Raw genomic sequence first — 17,849 nt, 5'->3', positions numbered from 1 at the left:
ACTGCCAAGTTGGCTCATGCAAACACAGAGACCTGATTCTACACTTGATCCAAGCTGTCAGAGAATCTGCCCTACCTGAAGTAGTATGTCGTTAGGAATTGGCATGGCACCTCTGAGAAGTGTGTTCACTTTTGGCAGCTTGACTGATGACACCGGTGTCAAAATGTAGAAACATCGCTTCTTCATATCGATACCTCTAATCACACCTGTGGGGGAAAATTGGAAGCATGAGATGTGAAAACAAAGTAAAAAGCAATATCAACTATGAGGGCAGTACAACTTCATAAGTCAGGAAGTGCCACTTACCGAAGCCCAAACACTGGCAGACAGGAGTCTCAGAGAAGAACACAGGGAAGTCTTTATTTGTGGAAGTGTGTGCTTCCTCCATCTAAATGAGAAAAAAATGATTGTAAATGAAAAGCAAATTTGACAAGTCAAATCCTCAAAAAAAAACAACACTATTTTCATGATCACAACTTTAGAAGTTCTTTCAACAAATAGGCAAATAGGCAATCTTAGACCTCTGCATTATAGAACTGTAGCTATAAACATGGATGGAAATATGAATGAGGGCATTGTTTCAACATTGTCAATGTTTCAATTTAGATGATACAGTCATAAACATAGCAATTTCCAAGATATGTGAATGTTAAAGGTCTGGTGAAACGCCCATGCTGCAAAATCTCAGAAATACAGTTGATGGTCTATAAAACAGATATGTTCATTTCTTTTTTCGTTTAGCACGCGTGATTATGAAATATGGCAAAAGAAAAATGCAATGTCGGCGTGTCCCCCAAGCCTCTCCAGTCGACTTTTTTCGGCTTTCAGAAGTTTGCCCGATGCCGTATCTCATAACTGGAAGTAACTATTTCACACCTCCGTAAGCTCCCCAAGGGGGGTAACTTCTAGGGTTTCCGCTTACATGATCAGTACAATGTCCTCCTTCACTATGGGAAGACGTTGTCGGTTGCATGCACAAGAATAAATTATCAACACATCAACCCTGTATCCACTTGTCTTTATTTTAACACTGAAAATTACATGATTCTGGATCGCGATGCAAATCGACAGCAACATGGAACGTAAATGGGATCGCAATTAAAATGCACTACAACATTGAAGGTAGTTGATTTGCATCGCGGTCCCAACCTTCCATGTTGCAGTGGGACTGCCATTAAAATGCACTGGTCTACAACATGGAACGTCGGGACCGCAATGCAAATCGACAGTAACATAAAACGTAAGTGGGACCGTGATTAAAATGCACTACAACACGGAAGGTTGGGACCGCGATGCGATCAGCTGCATGAACAGCAACACTGAACGTTGGGACACGGTGGTTGGGACTATCATTAAGATGAACAACAACACGGAATGTTGAGATCGCAGGGCCTGAAAAATACGCTTGCCCGATGCCTAGGACAAACTGATTTCTAATACGGACTAGCGCAACACTAGCCCTCACTTGCTTGAGGGCAGAAAGTTCAGAGCCAACTCAGTGTTTTGCCAAGAGTGCGTTCTTTCGTCTTTTGACGCAAATTAGAAACAATGTCCCCCAAAAGTACCAGACATGGGTCACTCGGAAGCACTCAAATCGGAACTTATTTTTTTCGTCTCAACCGAAACACTAAAGAATCAAAGTGAGACTTGAGTGGACACCGTGGGTCATCAGTATGTATTAGGGAGATGGTGCAGTGGCAAAGAATGTGAAATTTTCAGAAGAGTTACTTTCAGAATGTGCTTAGGAATACAATTCAGAATAACATTCAGACACTCACTATGTGAGATAATATTCTGTATATTCCAGAAGAGTCCTTTCAGAATGTGCTTTGGAATACAATTCAGAATAATATTCAGACACTCACTATGTGAGATAATATTCTGTATATTCTAGAACTAACAGTATTGTCAATGTCACTGTTGGATGTTGTTGTCAAATGTCTGTGTACTAAGTGTGTGTATTCTGATTTATTTTGGCTCTTTTTTTAATTAGCAGCTGCAGTAAAGACACAGTGAATACCAGTACTGCAAAAGAAAGAAAATATGTCAGAGATAGGTTGTCTAGCTATGATTCACTAAAATGATTTAAATTCATATTAAATATTTTGATTTTACATTCAATGCACATTATGCATTTCCTCTGTGAACAACATTCTCCCAATAGCCACTGTAAAACTGAAATCAGATGGGATTCTTGATCAGTGTCATTATTCTAATTCAGCACAGATTTGTGCAATTCTGACATATAAATCCAATAGGAAACTAATACACCATTATCAGTTGATGTTTCAATTGCAGCTGGACTGCACAAAATTTACAATCTTTGTACAAAGTACCAACTATGTTATCATCACCACAAATATATGCATCTGAAATATCATCAGAATAATTTGCAAATTGTTCAGAAATTTTAGAACACTGCTAAACAAATATGGACTAAAGAAATAAAAAAATACACACTAAAGATGGGCTAAATTATTGAAATGAAATAACATACCAGTAATAAATATGCATATGTTGAAACAAACTGTGGACTACACTATATTTTTCAACATTTCAAACTGAAATGTTTAGCCATAATTTGAACGCCACACTATGACACAGAGGGGTAATTTTAAAATTCGTTTTACAACCGAATGAAATTCATCGACCGTCATATCTTGAACACAGAAATGCCTAGCTATATTGTGAATATTTCCGGTGGCGATAGCCCACTGTCCGTGCACCGCCGTACAATGGTCGGAAAGAAAAATGCGCCAGTTACATTTTGCAACACATGGGTTATAAACGTTTGATAATTGTTGTTTATTTAGAAGTGTTAAATGTCTTTACATATTCTTTGCCCCACTTCCGCACGCTCGTATTTCTCTTGATATTGCGTTTACTGAGAAAATTTACCTAATGGCCCTATCGACATGCCGAAGGGCATGAAAACGCTTCCGCCAATCATAGCAACGATTACGTCTTACGATATCTTGTACTATGTAATGTCGAATGTATTGGAAAGCGTGCAGAAGAACGCTCAATCTGATTGGGCATAACAAATGACGCCATTCGGGGAATTGTGTTTAACGGGAAAACGGCGTGGTCTACAAGTTCTATCCGAACATTTTGGCAAGTTTCACGATATCAGTGAAAATACAAGATATAGTAATTTACTAAAGTGAAACCAGGAGGGTCATTTGTTTTCAGACTCGGTATGCTAAAATGAAAATATATCCTAGTTTGAACCATGTAAACACCACATTTCGCTTACTCCGCTATGTCCGTGACGGCACAACCTTACAGGGGGCCCAAAAACAACCAAAAATTCTCGCAAATCGGGGTTGAACTTTCAGTTTCCACTATAAGAATCCCAAGTGTGGTAGAAATCAGGGGAACGGTTGTTTTTAATGCACGCCCAAGCCCTAATTGTAAAACAATGGCGTCGTCATCACGCGACTAACATTTTTTGAATGAACTCCGTGAATATTGAAAACACAATTACAGTCGATCCCTCGTAAATTTAGATACTCTTTTTAAACTAGACCATAATTAGGGCCCATATTGTATACTCGATGTGTGGTGAGATGTTGCCACATGTTTTGACACGACTTATCAGTGACGTGCTTTGGATAACTTTCGAGGCCGTTTCTTTCTGCACACAGCTTCTCAACTCTCATTCACTCACAGATATTATCGGTACACGCAAAGTTAACACATGCTCTAAATACGGATACAAAAATAAACCTCTTACCAAATGTCGTACTGGCTGCACTGGTGTGACTGTAGATAGAAGTAGCAGAAACTGAATCTCGTAGCGACACACAGAAAGTATGGCTGCTCGATGCATGAGAGCGAGGTTGAAAGGCCTTACTGGTTCTGACCACTAGATGGCGCCGCAAACACAACTTTACGAACCCCTTACTGCTAACGTACACTCCTATGAGAAAACCCACTGAACACATTTTTTATTTTATTGAAAAAAAATAATCACACATAAAACAGTATTCATGGTGTAGCATTATTTTAAAAATAATTGTTTCTTAACTATGATGTTTCTACAAGCTGATAAAAGTATGGCCATCACATTTGCTTAAGAAGTTCTTGAGTATACTGGTAGTCTTATTACAAAAATTCATTAAATATGCAAATTAGAATTAATTAACCAAACTTACTAAACTTTTACCATAGTTATGCTATAGGGTAACAAGTCATTGACAATGACATAGTCCCCACTTGTAATAGGAGTATTAGTCTTGATGGGGCAGGGAAATGAGGTCATTAAGAAGTATCACTGGAGTGTATATGTTCAGATCTATGGACACATAGGTCTATGTCATTGTTCCCAATTTGAAACAAGAGGCATGTCTAAGTTATGGTTCTAAATCCGGAAAAAAGATCAGACCTCTAGCTGTATTGGCCAGCCAAGAAATACATATGTGCATAATAAATGAGGTACAAGATGTGACATCTTAAGGTCTATTATCCTATCAAAATTGAAGCGTAAAGAACTTGTGGTTACTGAGTTATGCATATATATGCATATTCAAGGTCAAAGGTCATCAAGGTCACGTGACATTTTGAAAATAAAACATTGTATTGCTAATTAATCCATATATGCCAAAATTCAGACCTCTAGCTCTATTGGCTTGCCCACAATTATATATGGGCATAATTAACAAGGTAAAGCATGTGTTGTCATAAGGTCTCCCATCCTACTAAATATAAAGGACATAGCACTTGTGGTTACTTATTTATTGACATAATCGTGTATTTTAGGTAAAAGGTTATCGAGGTCACATGACATTTTGTCAAAAAATTTCTATCCTATAGTCTATCCCTATATACTAAAAATCATATATTTACCTCTATTGGCTTGCTCAAAATTAGATATGCACATAACTGATGAGGTACAATATGTGGCATCATAAGGTGTCCCATCATACCATATATGAAGGGTGTAGCATTGTGGTTCCTGAATTATGGACAAATATGTATATTTGAGGTCAAAGGTCACCGAGGTCACGTGACATTTTGTCAAAAAATTGTATTGCTAAGTTATCCCTACATACCAAAAATCAGACCTCTAGCTCTATTGGCTCGCTCAAAATTAGATATGTGCATAATTAATGAGGAACAATATGTGGCGTCATAAGGTGTCCCATCATACCAAATATGAAGGGTGTAGCACTTGTGGTTACTGAGTTTTGGACAAATATGTATATTTGAGGTCAAAGGTCACCAAGGTCACGTGACATTTTGTCAAAATAATTGTATTGCTAAGTTATCCCTATATACCAAAAATCAGACCTCTAGCTCTATTGGCTCACTCAAAATTAGATATGTGCATAATTAATGAGGTACAATATGTGGCGTCATAAGGTGTCCTATTATATAAAATATGAAGGGTGTAGCACTTGTGGTTACTGAGTTATCGACAAATATGTATATTTGAGGTCAAAGGTCACTGAGGTCACATGACATTTTGTCAAAAAAATTGTATTGCTAAGTTATCCCTATATACCAAAAATCAGACCTCTAGCTCTATTGGCTTGCTCAAAATTAGATATGCACATAATTAATGAGGTTCAATATGTGGCGTCATAAGGTGTCCCATCATACCAAATATGAAGGGTGTAGCACTTGTGGTTACTGAGTTTTGGACAAATATGTATATTTGAGGTCAAAGGTCATTGAGGTCACGTGACATTTTGTCAAAATAATTGTATTGCTAAGTTATCCCTATATACCAAAAATCAGACCTCTAGCTCTATTGGCTCGCTCAAAATTAGATATGTGCATAATTAATGAGGTACAATATGTGGCGTCATAAGGTGTCCCATCATACCAAATATGAAGAGTGTAGCACTTGTGGTTACTGAGTTATGCACAAATATGTATATTTGAGGTCAAAGGTAATTGAGGTCACGTGACATTTTGTCAAAAAAATTGCATTGCTAAGCAAAAATCACACCTCTGGCTCTATTGGCTCGCTCAAAATTAGATATGCACATAATTAATGAGGTACAATATGGGGCGTCATAGTGTCCCATCATACCATATATGAAAGGTTTAGCACTTGTGGTTACTGAGTTATGGACAAATATGTATATTCAAGGTCAAAGGTCAGGTGACATTTTGCTAAAGCGTCTGAGATATCTGCGTGAACAGATGGACTCACATGGATGGACTAACCGACTGACATGACCAAATCTATGAGCCCCTGGACTTTATCTGTGGGGACTAAAAACTGTGTCACTGCATCCTTTTTGCAATATGAATACAATGAGAAACTAAATTTTTATTTTTCTTGGCCTTATACATGGGAGTCTATGGACTGCCTTATACATGGGAGTCTATGGACTGCCTTATACATGCCAGGGAGTGCATGGACTTCCTTATACATGGGAGTCTATGGACTGCCTTATACATGGGAGTCTATGGACTGCCTTAACCCCTTGACTACCAAGGCCAATGTATTCCTATATACCAGGCCCCTTATGTAAATATTGATAAAATCTTGGATGTGGTCATTGCATCAACACTGCTTAGAGTAAAAATTAAGTAAGTACCAATAAACCATATATTTTCTGAATCAGCATGAAATTTCCCACTTTTTCATACATAAGTTTTGTATTTCCAGGTCACGTGACTGATCACATGACATACCATGTGACCAGAGTTGGCAAAGAATATGAAAATTTGAAGCATCAGGACGTGTTTTGAATCCATAAAATGACGCAAATTTGAATACAGTTGCAATTTTCATGGCATTGTCTTTACATATATGTAATAATAACTACCCTTTACTTTATTTATAGATGTACCTATTAAAGATTTTTTTCACAAAAGGCAGAGTAAATGAACCACAAACATCAGCATCTGACATGATTCTGTATTTGAAAATCAACACATTTATATTGTAAACGCCTGCTTTAGGTCTTCCTTGCAGAAACATGCATCTAAAATGGTTATGATTTATCAAAAAACAATTCACAATATTTAAAAATACATTTTAGGGAACAACATATCACATGACCAAACACATGACCAGTCATGTGACCAGTCATATTGATAATATGGCTGCTATAAAATTCCACTGGCTTATAGTAAAAAATTGTATTTCTTCTAGTTATATTCAAGAATATTGCTGTTAATAGAACATATTTACATATAAATAGTTTGTTTTCAATAAATAAACATTTCATTTCATTAAAAAAAAACAAACCATAAACATCTTCGCGATTGTCCGTATTTCTGAAAACTGTAAACAATCAGCGCGACGCTTCTGTGATCAGCCTGACCTTTCAGGGTCGAGGTCATGGGTCACGACATTTGCTTCCTGATTTTGGCCATACTCGGACGTACGGGGGCGCAATCACATTCAGGTCAGATCGGAATACATCAATCTTAGTCGCGCTGCATGCCGACGCCGAAATTACGGGATTTTTAGGGACAAAAACGAAGCAAATATGCCTATTTAACTGTGCCGGATATATCCGGCACTCAAGGTATATGGTAATTCAATATGGCGCCGGATATATCCGGCGCCATAGGTAGTCAAGGGGTTAAACATGGGAGTCTATGGACTGCCTTATACATGGGAGTCTATGGAGGTGAAAACTAAAAAGTCCTCTAACACGGCCAAATTTGATCGCATTGTGAAACAAATCAACGTGCATCTGTATGAGGTAGAGTACTATCCTACTACCAAGTTTGAACGAAATCGCTCCAGGCGTCTCTGAGATATCTGCGTGAACGAAAAAAGTCATAAAATATGCAAATGAGCAATTAATTAATAAGCCACACCCACCAAAATCTAATCAGATCTAAGTCTCATCATGATAATACCAAATACCAAATTGCATGACATTGGACCTAAGGGTTCTTAAGTTATGAGTGGAACAAAATCTGACAGACGAACGGACGGACAGACGGAAACACACACAGACATTGTGGCGACAACGGACACCTTTGGTGCTTCGCACCACGGTGTCCAAAAATCAGTTACTCTGTTACAGTTTGCGATTTGCATCCACTAGCCACTGGACCCTGGGGCAAATGCCGGGCCACGTACACTCCACTCATTTTACATGTAAAATGTAAAGAGATAATAACCAGCAATGATGTTTGAAGTGGAAGCCTAGATTATTTTAAAAAGAACAAGTAACTTTTCACCAAACAATTTGGACAGTGAAATAGTAAAGCAAACTTTATTGACAACCACCGTTACTCTACCCAACTAACCTGCTAGCTATAGTAGTACCATGGTAGTACACAGTGTGCACGGAGAATGAAATTTCTAGCCACACTGCACGAAGCATCAAATGGCACTATGTGGTGTGATGGAAGCTCACAACTTTACCTAAAACTATCAGTAACTCCAAAATTTTGATGAAGCACTATATCCCTGTCTTTCAGAGTAGTATTTTGCAGTCAGAAATTTCTCCAGAAGGAGTCTCATGCCACTCTTCGATCGTACTCAGCAAGCTTGTGTAGGTCACCATGCTGAATTCCTTATATGGTGAAGACCCCCTATCTTGATTGTAGTGGACCTTAACAAAAGTCACCTAGCTTGTCAAAACCGTGGTATGGCGAGTTGCTATTGCTATTATGAAGAGAAAGGAGTTCCTCTCAGAATTTTAGTGTTTTCAACCTATTTTTTGCAATTTCCATGAAAAGTATCAATCATTTGGGCAATTATAAAAATGAAGTGAACTAAACAGCAGTAGTGAAAAAACCATATTAAATGTCTGCTTTAGACTATTGTCTTCAATCACTTCTGGTTTTGTAGTCATAAGTGTGATGAAACATCTTACTAGTATTTATTTCTGTTAAACACATCTAATGCGGTAACTGGCAAGAATTCCCATAAAAGACTGAAGCATATTAAATTAATTTCAATATGGTAATGTACTTTTTTACAATTAAAAACTGTAAATACCACCAATTTGTCACAAACCATTGTAGGAGAGGTTCCACGATCTGGGTAAGAGTAGAATCATTTTTTTTTTTGAAAATTTTCAGGGCAAGTGAGTTTCTGCTACGGACAAGTAGAAAAATAGAGGCTACTTGTCCGGGGACAAGTGGATAAAAATTAAATTTTCAGGCCCTGGATCGCCATACAAATCATCATGGTAGATTTCTACCGCCATGATACAAATCAACAGCAACACGAAACATGTCGTTGGGACGGCGATTAAAATGAAGAACAACGGGGAATACTGGACATGAGGCCTGCCATGAAAATCGACCACAACATGGAACATTTAAGACCGATATTAAAATGCACAACACCGAACATCTAGACAGCAATGCAAATCAACTGCAACACCGAACGTCGTGGCTGCGATTAAAATGTGTATGTCTGCTATGTATGGCAAAAGTTTCAATTCTCGCTAGCGAGCATTCCTATGCCTGCTGTACACTAGACAAAATGACGTCAAATTTATCGCGAGGGCTCGATTTCGTGTGTCTAAGTTTCAGTTCTCGTGAGAGTCATTTATGCTTGCTGTACAATAGACTATATGACGTCAAATCTCTCGTGAGACTTGGCTGGATTGCACATGCACACGACAGAAAGAACGCGGCGGAAGTAGACACAGTGTTTTGCGAATAGCCGAGAGAGAAGCGCAGATCAACAAAAGAAAAAAAAAAACACATTTTTTCTTTATTTTGCCATATTTTTTAGACAAAAATCAGTTTCGCCACTGTGGCGAATTAGGACCGATTTTTTTTCGCCACTTTGGATCTCAATTGGCGTTGGCAAAAGTGGCAAATGGGCAGCGTGAACACAAGGTGGGTTGCACTGATCGCACAAGAGACTTAAACTGACTTTGTTTTGTTAGCGGATACCGGGCAGAGATAAGGCAGCGTGGGACTGCTATTCAATGTAAATGAACACCACTGTGACGTCACAGTTGGCCAACCATGACTCCCGCTGAGCGCGTGACCTGGGTCTTGCAAAATGACCCATTAAAAACCACGCAGAGAAATATCAAAAAAATTAACCCTCGCGCGTACTTTTAGGTTGCAATTCTGTTGCGAGTGTAATAATATTGCCCTCCTGGAAGATATTCAGTCACAAGAACGGGATCATTTCACAAGACCTTTAAACTAATTATACAACCCATACTGAAAAAACTACCAGTATTTAGGGGCCCAAGCGACCGGCTGGGACCCTATTGTTATTGCTCAAGTTCTACTACTTCCTCTTCTTCCTCTTCTTCCTCTTTTTCTTCTTCTTCTTCTGCCGATTCTTTGTCGACCTAGATCTCTTAAACGGCTGAACGAAAACTTCTCAAATTTACAGGGCTAATAGATGTCAATTAGTATTCGTGCATCTGACCCTTGAAATTTTGATTGGTCTCGTGACCTGGCAGCCATATTGAATTTTCCAAAAACCTAAAAACGGCTTCTCCAGAAGACCTAGGGGTCTAGTTGATTTGAAATTTTTTGTATAGCAAGCATGACCTAAGGTCTTTAGAATTTGCAAATAAAATCACATGCGGTCACATGACCTTGGCCGCCATATTGAATTTTCTAAAATACTCATTTAATCTTTAAAAATCATCTCCTATAGAACCAACACACTGATTGAATTGAAATTTCACAAGTATGATCTTGAGTGCAATCGCTTTCACATTTGCGAGAGGCATTTTGATCAGTCCTGTGGTTTGGCCGCCATATTGAATTTTGTGAAAATCGTAATTTTATCTTTAAAAATCTTCTTCTCCTCAACCAATACACCGATAGAACTAAAATTTCACAAATATCATCTTTAACATGATCTCTTTCAAGTTTGTGAAAGGCGTTTTGATCGGTCACGTGGTTTGGCCGCCATATTGGATTTAGCAAAAATCGTAATTTCTTCTTTTAATTTCTTCTTCTCTAGAACCAACACACCGAGTAGACTGAAATTTTACATGTATCATCTATTGTAATATCTCTTTCAGGTTTGTGACAGACATTTGGATAGGTCAGATGGTTTTGCCGCCATATTTGATTTTGCAAAACTCGTAATTTAATCTTTTAAAATATTTCCTCCAGAACCAACACACAGATTGAACTAAAATTTTACACTCATAATCCCTAGTGGTAGTTCTTTCTAATTTCCGAAAGCCGTTGGGTCAGTCAGGAGGTTTGTTCGCTGTAGTGGATATAGCAAAAATCGCAATTTATTCCTTAAAAATTTTCTTCTCAAAAACCAACACACAGATTTAACTGAAATGTCACTTCATATCTTTCTTAGTGCAATCACTTTCAAGTTTGCGAAAGGTATTTGGATCTTTTAAGTCGCCCCAATGTTCATAAGGCTGCAGTTTAAAACCTCGTCAGTCAGAAGATCGATCAGTGATGTATGTTATATCGTACACTTGAAAGTCAAAGATGGAACAACAGACTGCAATGCCCGCTGTCAAATTCAGCTAGCAGTCGCACGAACCCTAATCTCGGCCCCTTGTGTATAGTAACTTCAGCGCCCAGGTTTTGTACGCCATGATGACGTTGTCAAATATACTGCCACGGAAGTACTTAGAAGAGTGTGCCACTAACTTTAGGGGTGGCCGACTGCTGTGATTGACTGAATAAGAGCGGGACAAGGTCCCACCAGGGCACAATTACTGGGGTCTACGTTATGTGAGTGTCAAGGATCATAAATGAAGCTATTCGGGTAATTTTGTGTGTAGGTGTCTGAATGCACGCTCACTTGTTCATCACGAGTAAAAAAGAAAGATACATGACATTGCAAGGTGTGGTGATTTGTTTATGTTTCTCTATCTGACATGCATGGAGTGGCCCTGGTGTGTTGTGTAACTGAGAGCATGTAGCTCATTAAAAATGTAAACAAGACCGCATCAAAATTGCTGATACACATCGATTAAAACAACACCTTGTGTAATGAAATTCGTGGTGATGTTGATTGAAACTAAAATGAGAATATTATGAAGTAAGGGTATTTCATTGGCATTATAGGCTGTTTGTCATAAACATTTTGAAATCGGAAAGTGAGAAGTAAAATAATTGTAGAAAAATGTATGCCGTCACTGTTGCTGAAATCAGAGGCTATCGACTCAATGCCGGCGAACTGCAAAATCGTCACTCACAGCCTGCAGGTCAAATGGTTAATCAGAGCTGGACGCTCTTGCCATTGTTCTAGGTCTAAATAGGTGCGACCATCTCCGTTGTTAGTGTAGCTGTTCAGAATGTTTGTTTGCGCAGCTTATTGCAGTTGAAACACTCAGTAAACATGCACTTCCTCGATTACAAGGTTTGAATATTTAAGCATGTGGACTTGAGTGGATAGAGGGACTGTGGTGAGACCAACGTTCAGAAGCAAAAATGCCAGAAACGTTTACTTCAAGTACCACTACTGTCATTATTCAGTCTCAACGATCAACTCCAGGAGTAATTTAGAACTTTCTTGTGTATGTTATCCAAACACTCTACATTAGGTGCCATAAAATAAATTCTTTGTTTGCCGTTCGCGTGCGGCTAGGATTTTTAATGGACGAAATCTGAAAAACAAACATAAATCGCCTGCTTGAAAATGAGGTGTGTTGTGGCACGGTCCCTCCACAAAAGAGGAGGGACCGTGGTTGTGGCCTTCCTTTGTTCGCAATGACGCAGGCAGTGTTTCCGCTGCCTGCTCGCAAAATCGCAAATGCGAGAAAAAAGTAGCGTTTGCCGAGAAGATTTAGGCAAAAATTAGCCAAACTTGCGAATCGAAAATTGCAGTATGACGTCATCACTTTGTCTGTCCACGCGCTGTCCTGCATTCAACTTGAGAAGTAATACTTTATCTCTGTGCATCCCTGACCTTATGCGTCAGAAGATCGTATTTGTAACACATACAGTAATGAATAAAATTGTAACGAAATAGCTAACAAACCAAAAGTACCCATATGTTTACCATGACTATTTGACTAAGATGTTACTAAGTTTTGGGTTGGACAACTTCGCACAATGTACCTACAGATTGCTCCGTGCACTGTGCAGTACAACGTCGTCACAGGCGTGATGTTTACTTGGTAGTTTGTATAAGTGTAGTTTATGCTACGTTCCGACGTTCTCTTCCGTAGAACGTCAGAACATAGCATAGTACTACACTTATACAAATACCTAGCTCTGCATGGCAGGGCTGTGTGTTACCGGCCGGCGTTATACGATGTGGTGGGAGGCCGTATAACGTCGGTAACACACACCTGCCATGCAGAGTTAACAAATACCCAGTAAACAGCACGCCTGTGAATGTCGTCATCAACACTGAAGGATCGTAGTGACGGTAAAACTAAGCAAAAACGGCAAACTTTCATTTTTGACATTAGGCAGCTCCACCAATATTGGGGAGAAACCACCCCTAACGCAGGTTCTAAGCGCAAGTAAAGCTATGAAATGGAAAGAAAGATTATGATCAGAGTAGGAAAGTCGACTGGAATTTGCAAAGTTAGGAACGGCATGGTTAAAAGCATATGGCTTTTTTTTCAACGTAGAGCGAGTAACTTCTAAGGCACTCCTGGACGGCAAAAATGTTGGTGGTATATTGCTGCCAACAAGAAAATATCTTTACTGACGTTAGGAACTTGTGTGAATTGGCTTCCTTAAAGATGAATTCGCAAGAATTTTCAGTGTATTGTGACGTGATATTGTAAACAGATTTTCAGAGAAGGCGCTCGCTCGTCCGCCGAGTACAGTCGACGTACTTCCGCATTCATATTGTGCAAATGTGCAAGTCTTGTCGCGATATTTGAGCATTTAACTTGAAACAAAATGATGTTTCTCCATATCAAATCATTATGTGTTTTATATTTTAGGGTTCTCTTTACGTATTAGACATGAACATTTGGATATATGATCCGTGATTTTCGCGATCCGTGGCATGATTCAAGCTGGCCGTGAATACGCACTGACGTTTTTGGTGATGACCCCTGACCCAAGTGTCATCGATGCGCTGTGCGCTTCCAGTGTCCGAGCATCGCTTGTTAAATTCATAGAGCTACCAAATCTCCATGCTAAATTCAAGCGTAAAGCAAATGTATCGAAAGTCTCAAATGAACACTTTTCTCAAGTCTAAGAGTACTTTTGAACTTCTATAAGAATGGATATCTATCGTTTGAAAAACTGGTACGCTGAAGCAGGTTTTGTGCCGTTCTCTATAGCGATATGTACAGTACAGCATTGATAACAATTACAGGTTTGTAACTATTTAATATAGCTGCATCGCATACGCCTAACTTTTGACAAATATAACTAGCCTTTAACCCTTTTCCTGCCAGACAGTAATAACTGTATTACTTCCCCATCAGCCAAGTCAGTAAAAAGCGGTATTGAGCCAAAACATGACGTATTTTCACCCACTTGGCTTGGTATGTTATAGCATCTTTTGTCCAAAAAAAATCAACTTTACAGTATTATGTTTTCAACAGCCTTCAAATGTACAGTATTATGTTAAAATACATCATATGGAATATGTTGTGTTTCATTAATTTTAACCATCTTGACCTGGTGGTGAAATATGGACTTGGCAGGAAAAGGGTTAAAGTTACAGCTAAGGGAGCATTTCACTCAACAGAAACAGTGCTCAGGACTAGTATTATTTGACACTTAAAAAGGAGGATTCGTACTCAAGGCTGTTATGATTTGTTCAGCTACCCACTCTTCTTACTGCAAAACTTGTAATCTTATTAAAGAGACAGTAGTTTCAACTTTTACAACGATGTTTAGCATTTGTTTCCTGAGTAACAACTCCATACTTTGTTATTGCCAGTAACTTTTGCATTTTAATATTTGGAATTTTCAGGTTTTGAAGAACACCTTTTTGTTCTACCCAACATTTTAAATTCATAGTGTACAGGTCATCAAAACAACTAGTATTATGGCAAGAAAAATAAAACGTTTCTTTCTTCTCCTAGACATATTTCAAAAATTATGTGGTGACGCGGGTTTCTTTTTTCATTCTTCAATCAACAACGCGGGAAAAAATGACAACATCATAAGAATGCACGCAGAGACAAATGTACAGCAGTGTTGCTTTATTATTTTTGTACAGCAACAGTTCAGCGGTTTAAGTGCAGCATTTGCACAGTTTTCACAGAGTAATATAAGAGTGAAATATGTATACAGTTCTGATTGGAATGTTAGTGTCAATTATTTGTACGGTTCTGTTTTATACATGTACTATCGTGATGTATTTTTTGCAGTTTTTTTCATGGAGCAGAAAATAGGACGCAGCAGATCTGAATTGACACGCGCGAGGATGAGAAAAAACTTTATTTTTCTTGTCATCACATCAGTCTGTATGGCTTACAAGTGACCACACAATCAGTGGAAATTTATTGTAATGCTATTTCCCATTTGTCTATGACACACACTTTTTAAAGTCATGTAAATGGGAAATGGGGAAAATGATCTTTGACACGAAATTTTCATGTATAACAACTCTAACAACTAGTTCAAGGATATATCAACACATAGGACACATGGTAAATTTACAGAATGAGCTATGATGGTATACATCAATTTGACTTAAAATGCTGGTTCGCCTAGACATATCAGAAATATAGGGCCAAAGTCTCTGAAGCTACTATAGACATGGATACAAAATTAAGTATTTCCTGACTGTATGAAATTATCTCACTAAGGTCATCCTAGGGACTTGTAAACCGAATATTAAAGCTGTCTGACCAGCGGTTTTGAAAAAACAAGCAACTCAACAGTTGACAGAGGTCTGCTGTGTTATGTAGAGAATAAGTTTTTGTGACACATGTATTGATGAAGAAGGTGGATATCTTTGATAGCTTATTTCAGGATGGCCTGACCAAAAATGGCAAAATTAGCTGCAAAAAATACAAAATTGACGATTTCATCATAATTTCAATATATTACATTAAGATAAAACCCAGGAACCTGTATACCAAATATCAAACCTATCAGATGAGTAACTTTGCGAAACAAATAATTTGACCAAAAATGGCAAAAATTGACCCAAAAATACAAATTCTGTAAAAATACAGATTTACATATTTCATCAGACTATATTAGTCTATAATAGCAAATAAACGAGAGTTAATTACATTCTAATTAAAGTAAACAAGACTTGCTTAAATCAAGATTTACGTCATAAAAAAACAGCATATCTGTCAGGTTATAAAGAATCTTGAGCTGGTTATCTTTTATATCAGTATTTTCATCCTAATATTATATAGGGCTCAGCCCTTGGTGTCGCGCCAGGGGTTAAGATTGGCAATGTTATTTGTATTGATTCATGATAAAATGTAATTAATTGTTACTTCATAAACGTTTATATGACGACAACTATGCCCAGTTTCCCTCTGATGAAAGCAGTTCACGTACGTACACGACGTCAAACCCTGCAGCAGAGCAGGTATAGATTTCCTGTAACGTGTAAAAATTTTGGACAAAAATTGGCAATTTTTACAATGATAACAGCCTATTGCGTTAAACAAGGGACGTATTATGCAATCATTATCATTGCAATGGTAACCGCACTGCCCATCTTCCACTTGCAAGCTGAAAACACGGTCCCTCGTGCTGAAAACTACAGCGTTCCGTCTAAAAACTGGCAATTTTTGAATCTAATTATTGACACAGGGGGCGCTTTTCTAAAATTCAGTCCCAGCGTTCTATGCGTATGCCCCGTTCATATGCACGACAGTTTTCTCCCTTTATCTACATAAACGATATTTTGTATCGGCGACAAGGTGCATAATAACATTTACTGGCTAATAAAAGAGGTATCTTTAATAAAAGGCATGTTATATAATAGTAATTTGTTTCGTTTTTGTTTATTTACGAGTACTCAAAAAAAAAACATGGCGGCGCCCATGAAAGAAGGGTACACTTCCGGTTACTCGCATAGTATATTATGAATAAGCGCATGCGTAGTCAGTAAGCCGCTGGCGCGACTATTAACCAAGCACATTTTAACTTTCAAATTAACATTGTAAGTAAGTTCCTTTGAATAAGTTGAGACTGTACATACTCAGAGAAAGCACACTGAAGAGACAAATGTTTGTAACTTAAGAAGTTCAAGGTCATCAAAAGCATTATAAGGAATCATGTTACACTTTCATTGCACTGTTTACACAGATTGCATAATTGCTATAAATAGCACGAGGAATCTTACAGCCCAGCTTTACCATAAAAACCCTATCACTTTGACCACTCTTTTAATTGACCACTCTATTTTTTTCCTCAAAAAGTGATCTTATTTTATCCTTACCAAGTCAACCATAAATGGAAATTAGAACTTTCTCTATCTCTATTTATTTGACCACCCTATCATGACAAACTATTATGAGCAATTTCTTTTAGATAACATAAATGGTGGTTCAGAATATATCAAAGTTGGGATTCAGGAAAGTTGCCTTTACATGTTTTAATCCTCCAAGATGGTAAGCATTTCACTATGAACTGTCAAAAAAAGTTGAACTTTCTGATAATTCCACACTAAAATTATTTTGGCTTTGATGATTTCCTAATTAATTCAATTATTTAAAATCATATTAATTATTTTTTCTGGGTGAATTGATAGGGTTTATACAGTACAAGAATTACATACAATGTAAGTCAAATTTGACCAAAAATGACAAAAAAATTCCTTAAAAATACACATTTGCATATTTCATCACAATTTGAATAAATCTAAGTTGAGTTATCCCTAGGGACCTGTATACCAAATAACAAAGCTGTTTGACCAGCGGTTATGAAGAAGAAGATTTTTTACCAAAAACACCTTTTTTGGCATTAATTTGCCTATTTTCAACAATATCAAAAAATTAAAAAAAATAGTTTCTCAAAATCATATTTTTCATCTACACAACAAATATCAAATCAGTAAGTACTGTGGT

The 17,849-nt window shown here is 37.7% G+C and overlaps 1 protein-coding gene across 1 annotated transcript in view; it reads right to left on the bottom strand.

Annotated features, from left to right (window-relative positions):
• LOC139135085 (polynucleotide 5'-hydroxyl-kinase NOL9-like) overlaps positions 1-17,849 on the bottom strand; it is a 50,691-nt gene that overhangs the window by 6,237 nt on the left and 26,605 nt on the right. Inside the window, exons 10-11 of the mRNA XM_070702315.1 lie at positions 307-388; positions 76-206 (exon numbers count right to left, since the gene is read on the bottom strand). Of these exons, the coding sequence (XP_070558416.1) occupies positions 76-206; positions 307-388 (213 nt within the window). The remainder of the gene's footprint in view (positions 1-75; positions 207-306; positions 389-17,849) is intronic.

Source organism: Ptychodera flava, chromosome 6 (genome assembly GCF_041260155.1).
Source record: "Ptychodera flava strain L36383 chromosome 6, AS_Pfla_20210202, whole genome shotgun sequence".
Lineage (NCBI taxonomy): Eukaryota > Metazoa > Hemichordata > Enteropneusta > Ptychoderidae > Ptychodera > Ptychodera flava.
This window is presented reverse-complemented; position numbering and strand designations above follow the sequence as displayed.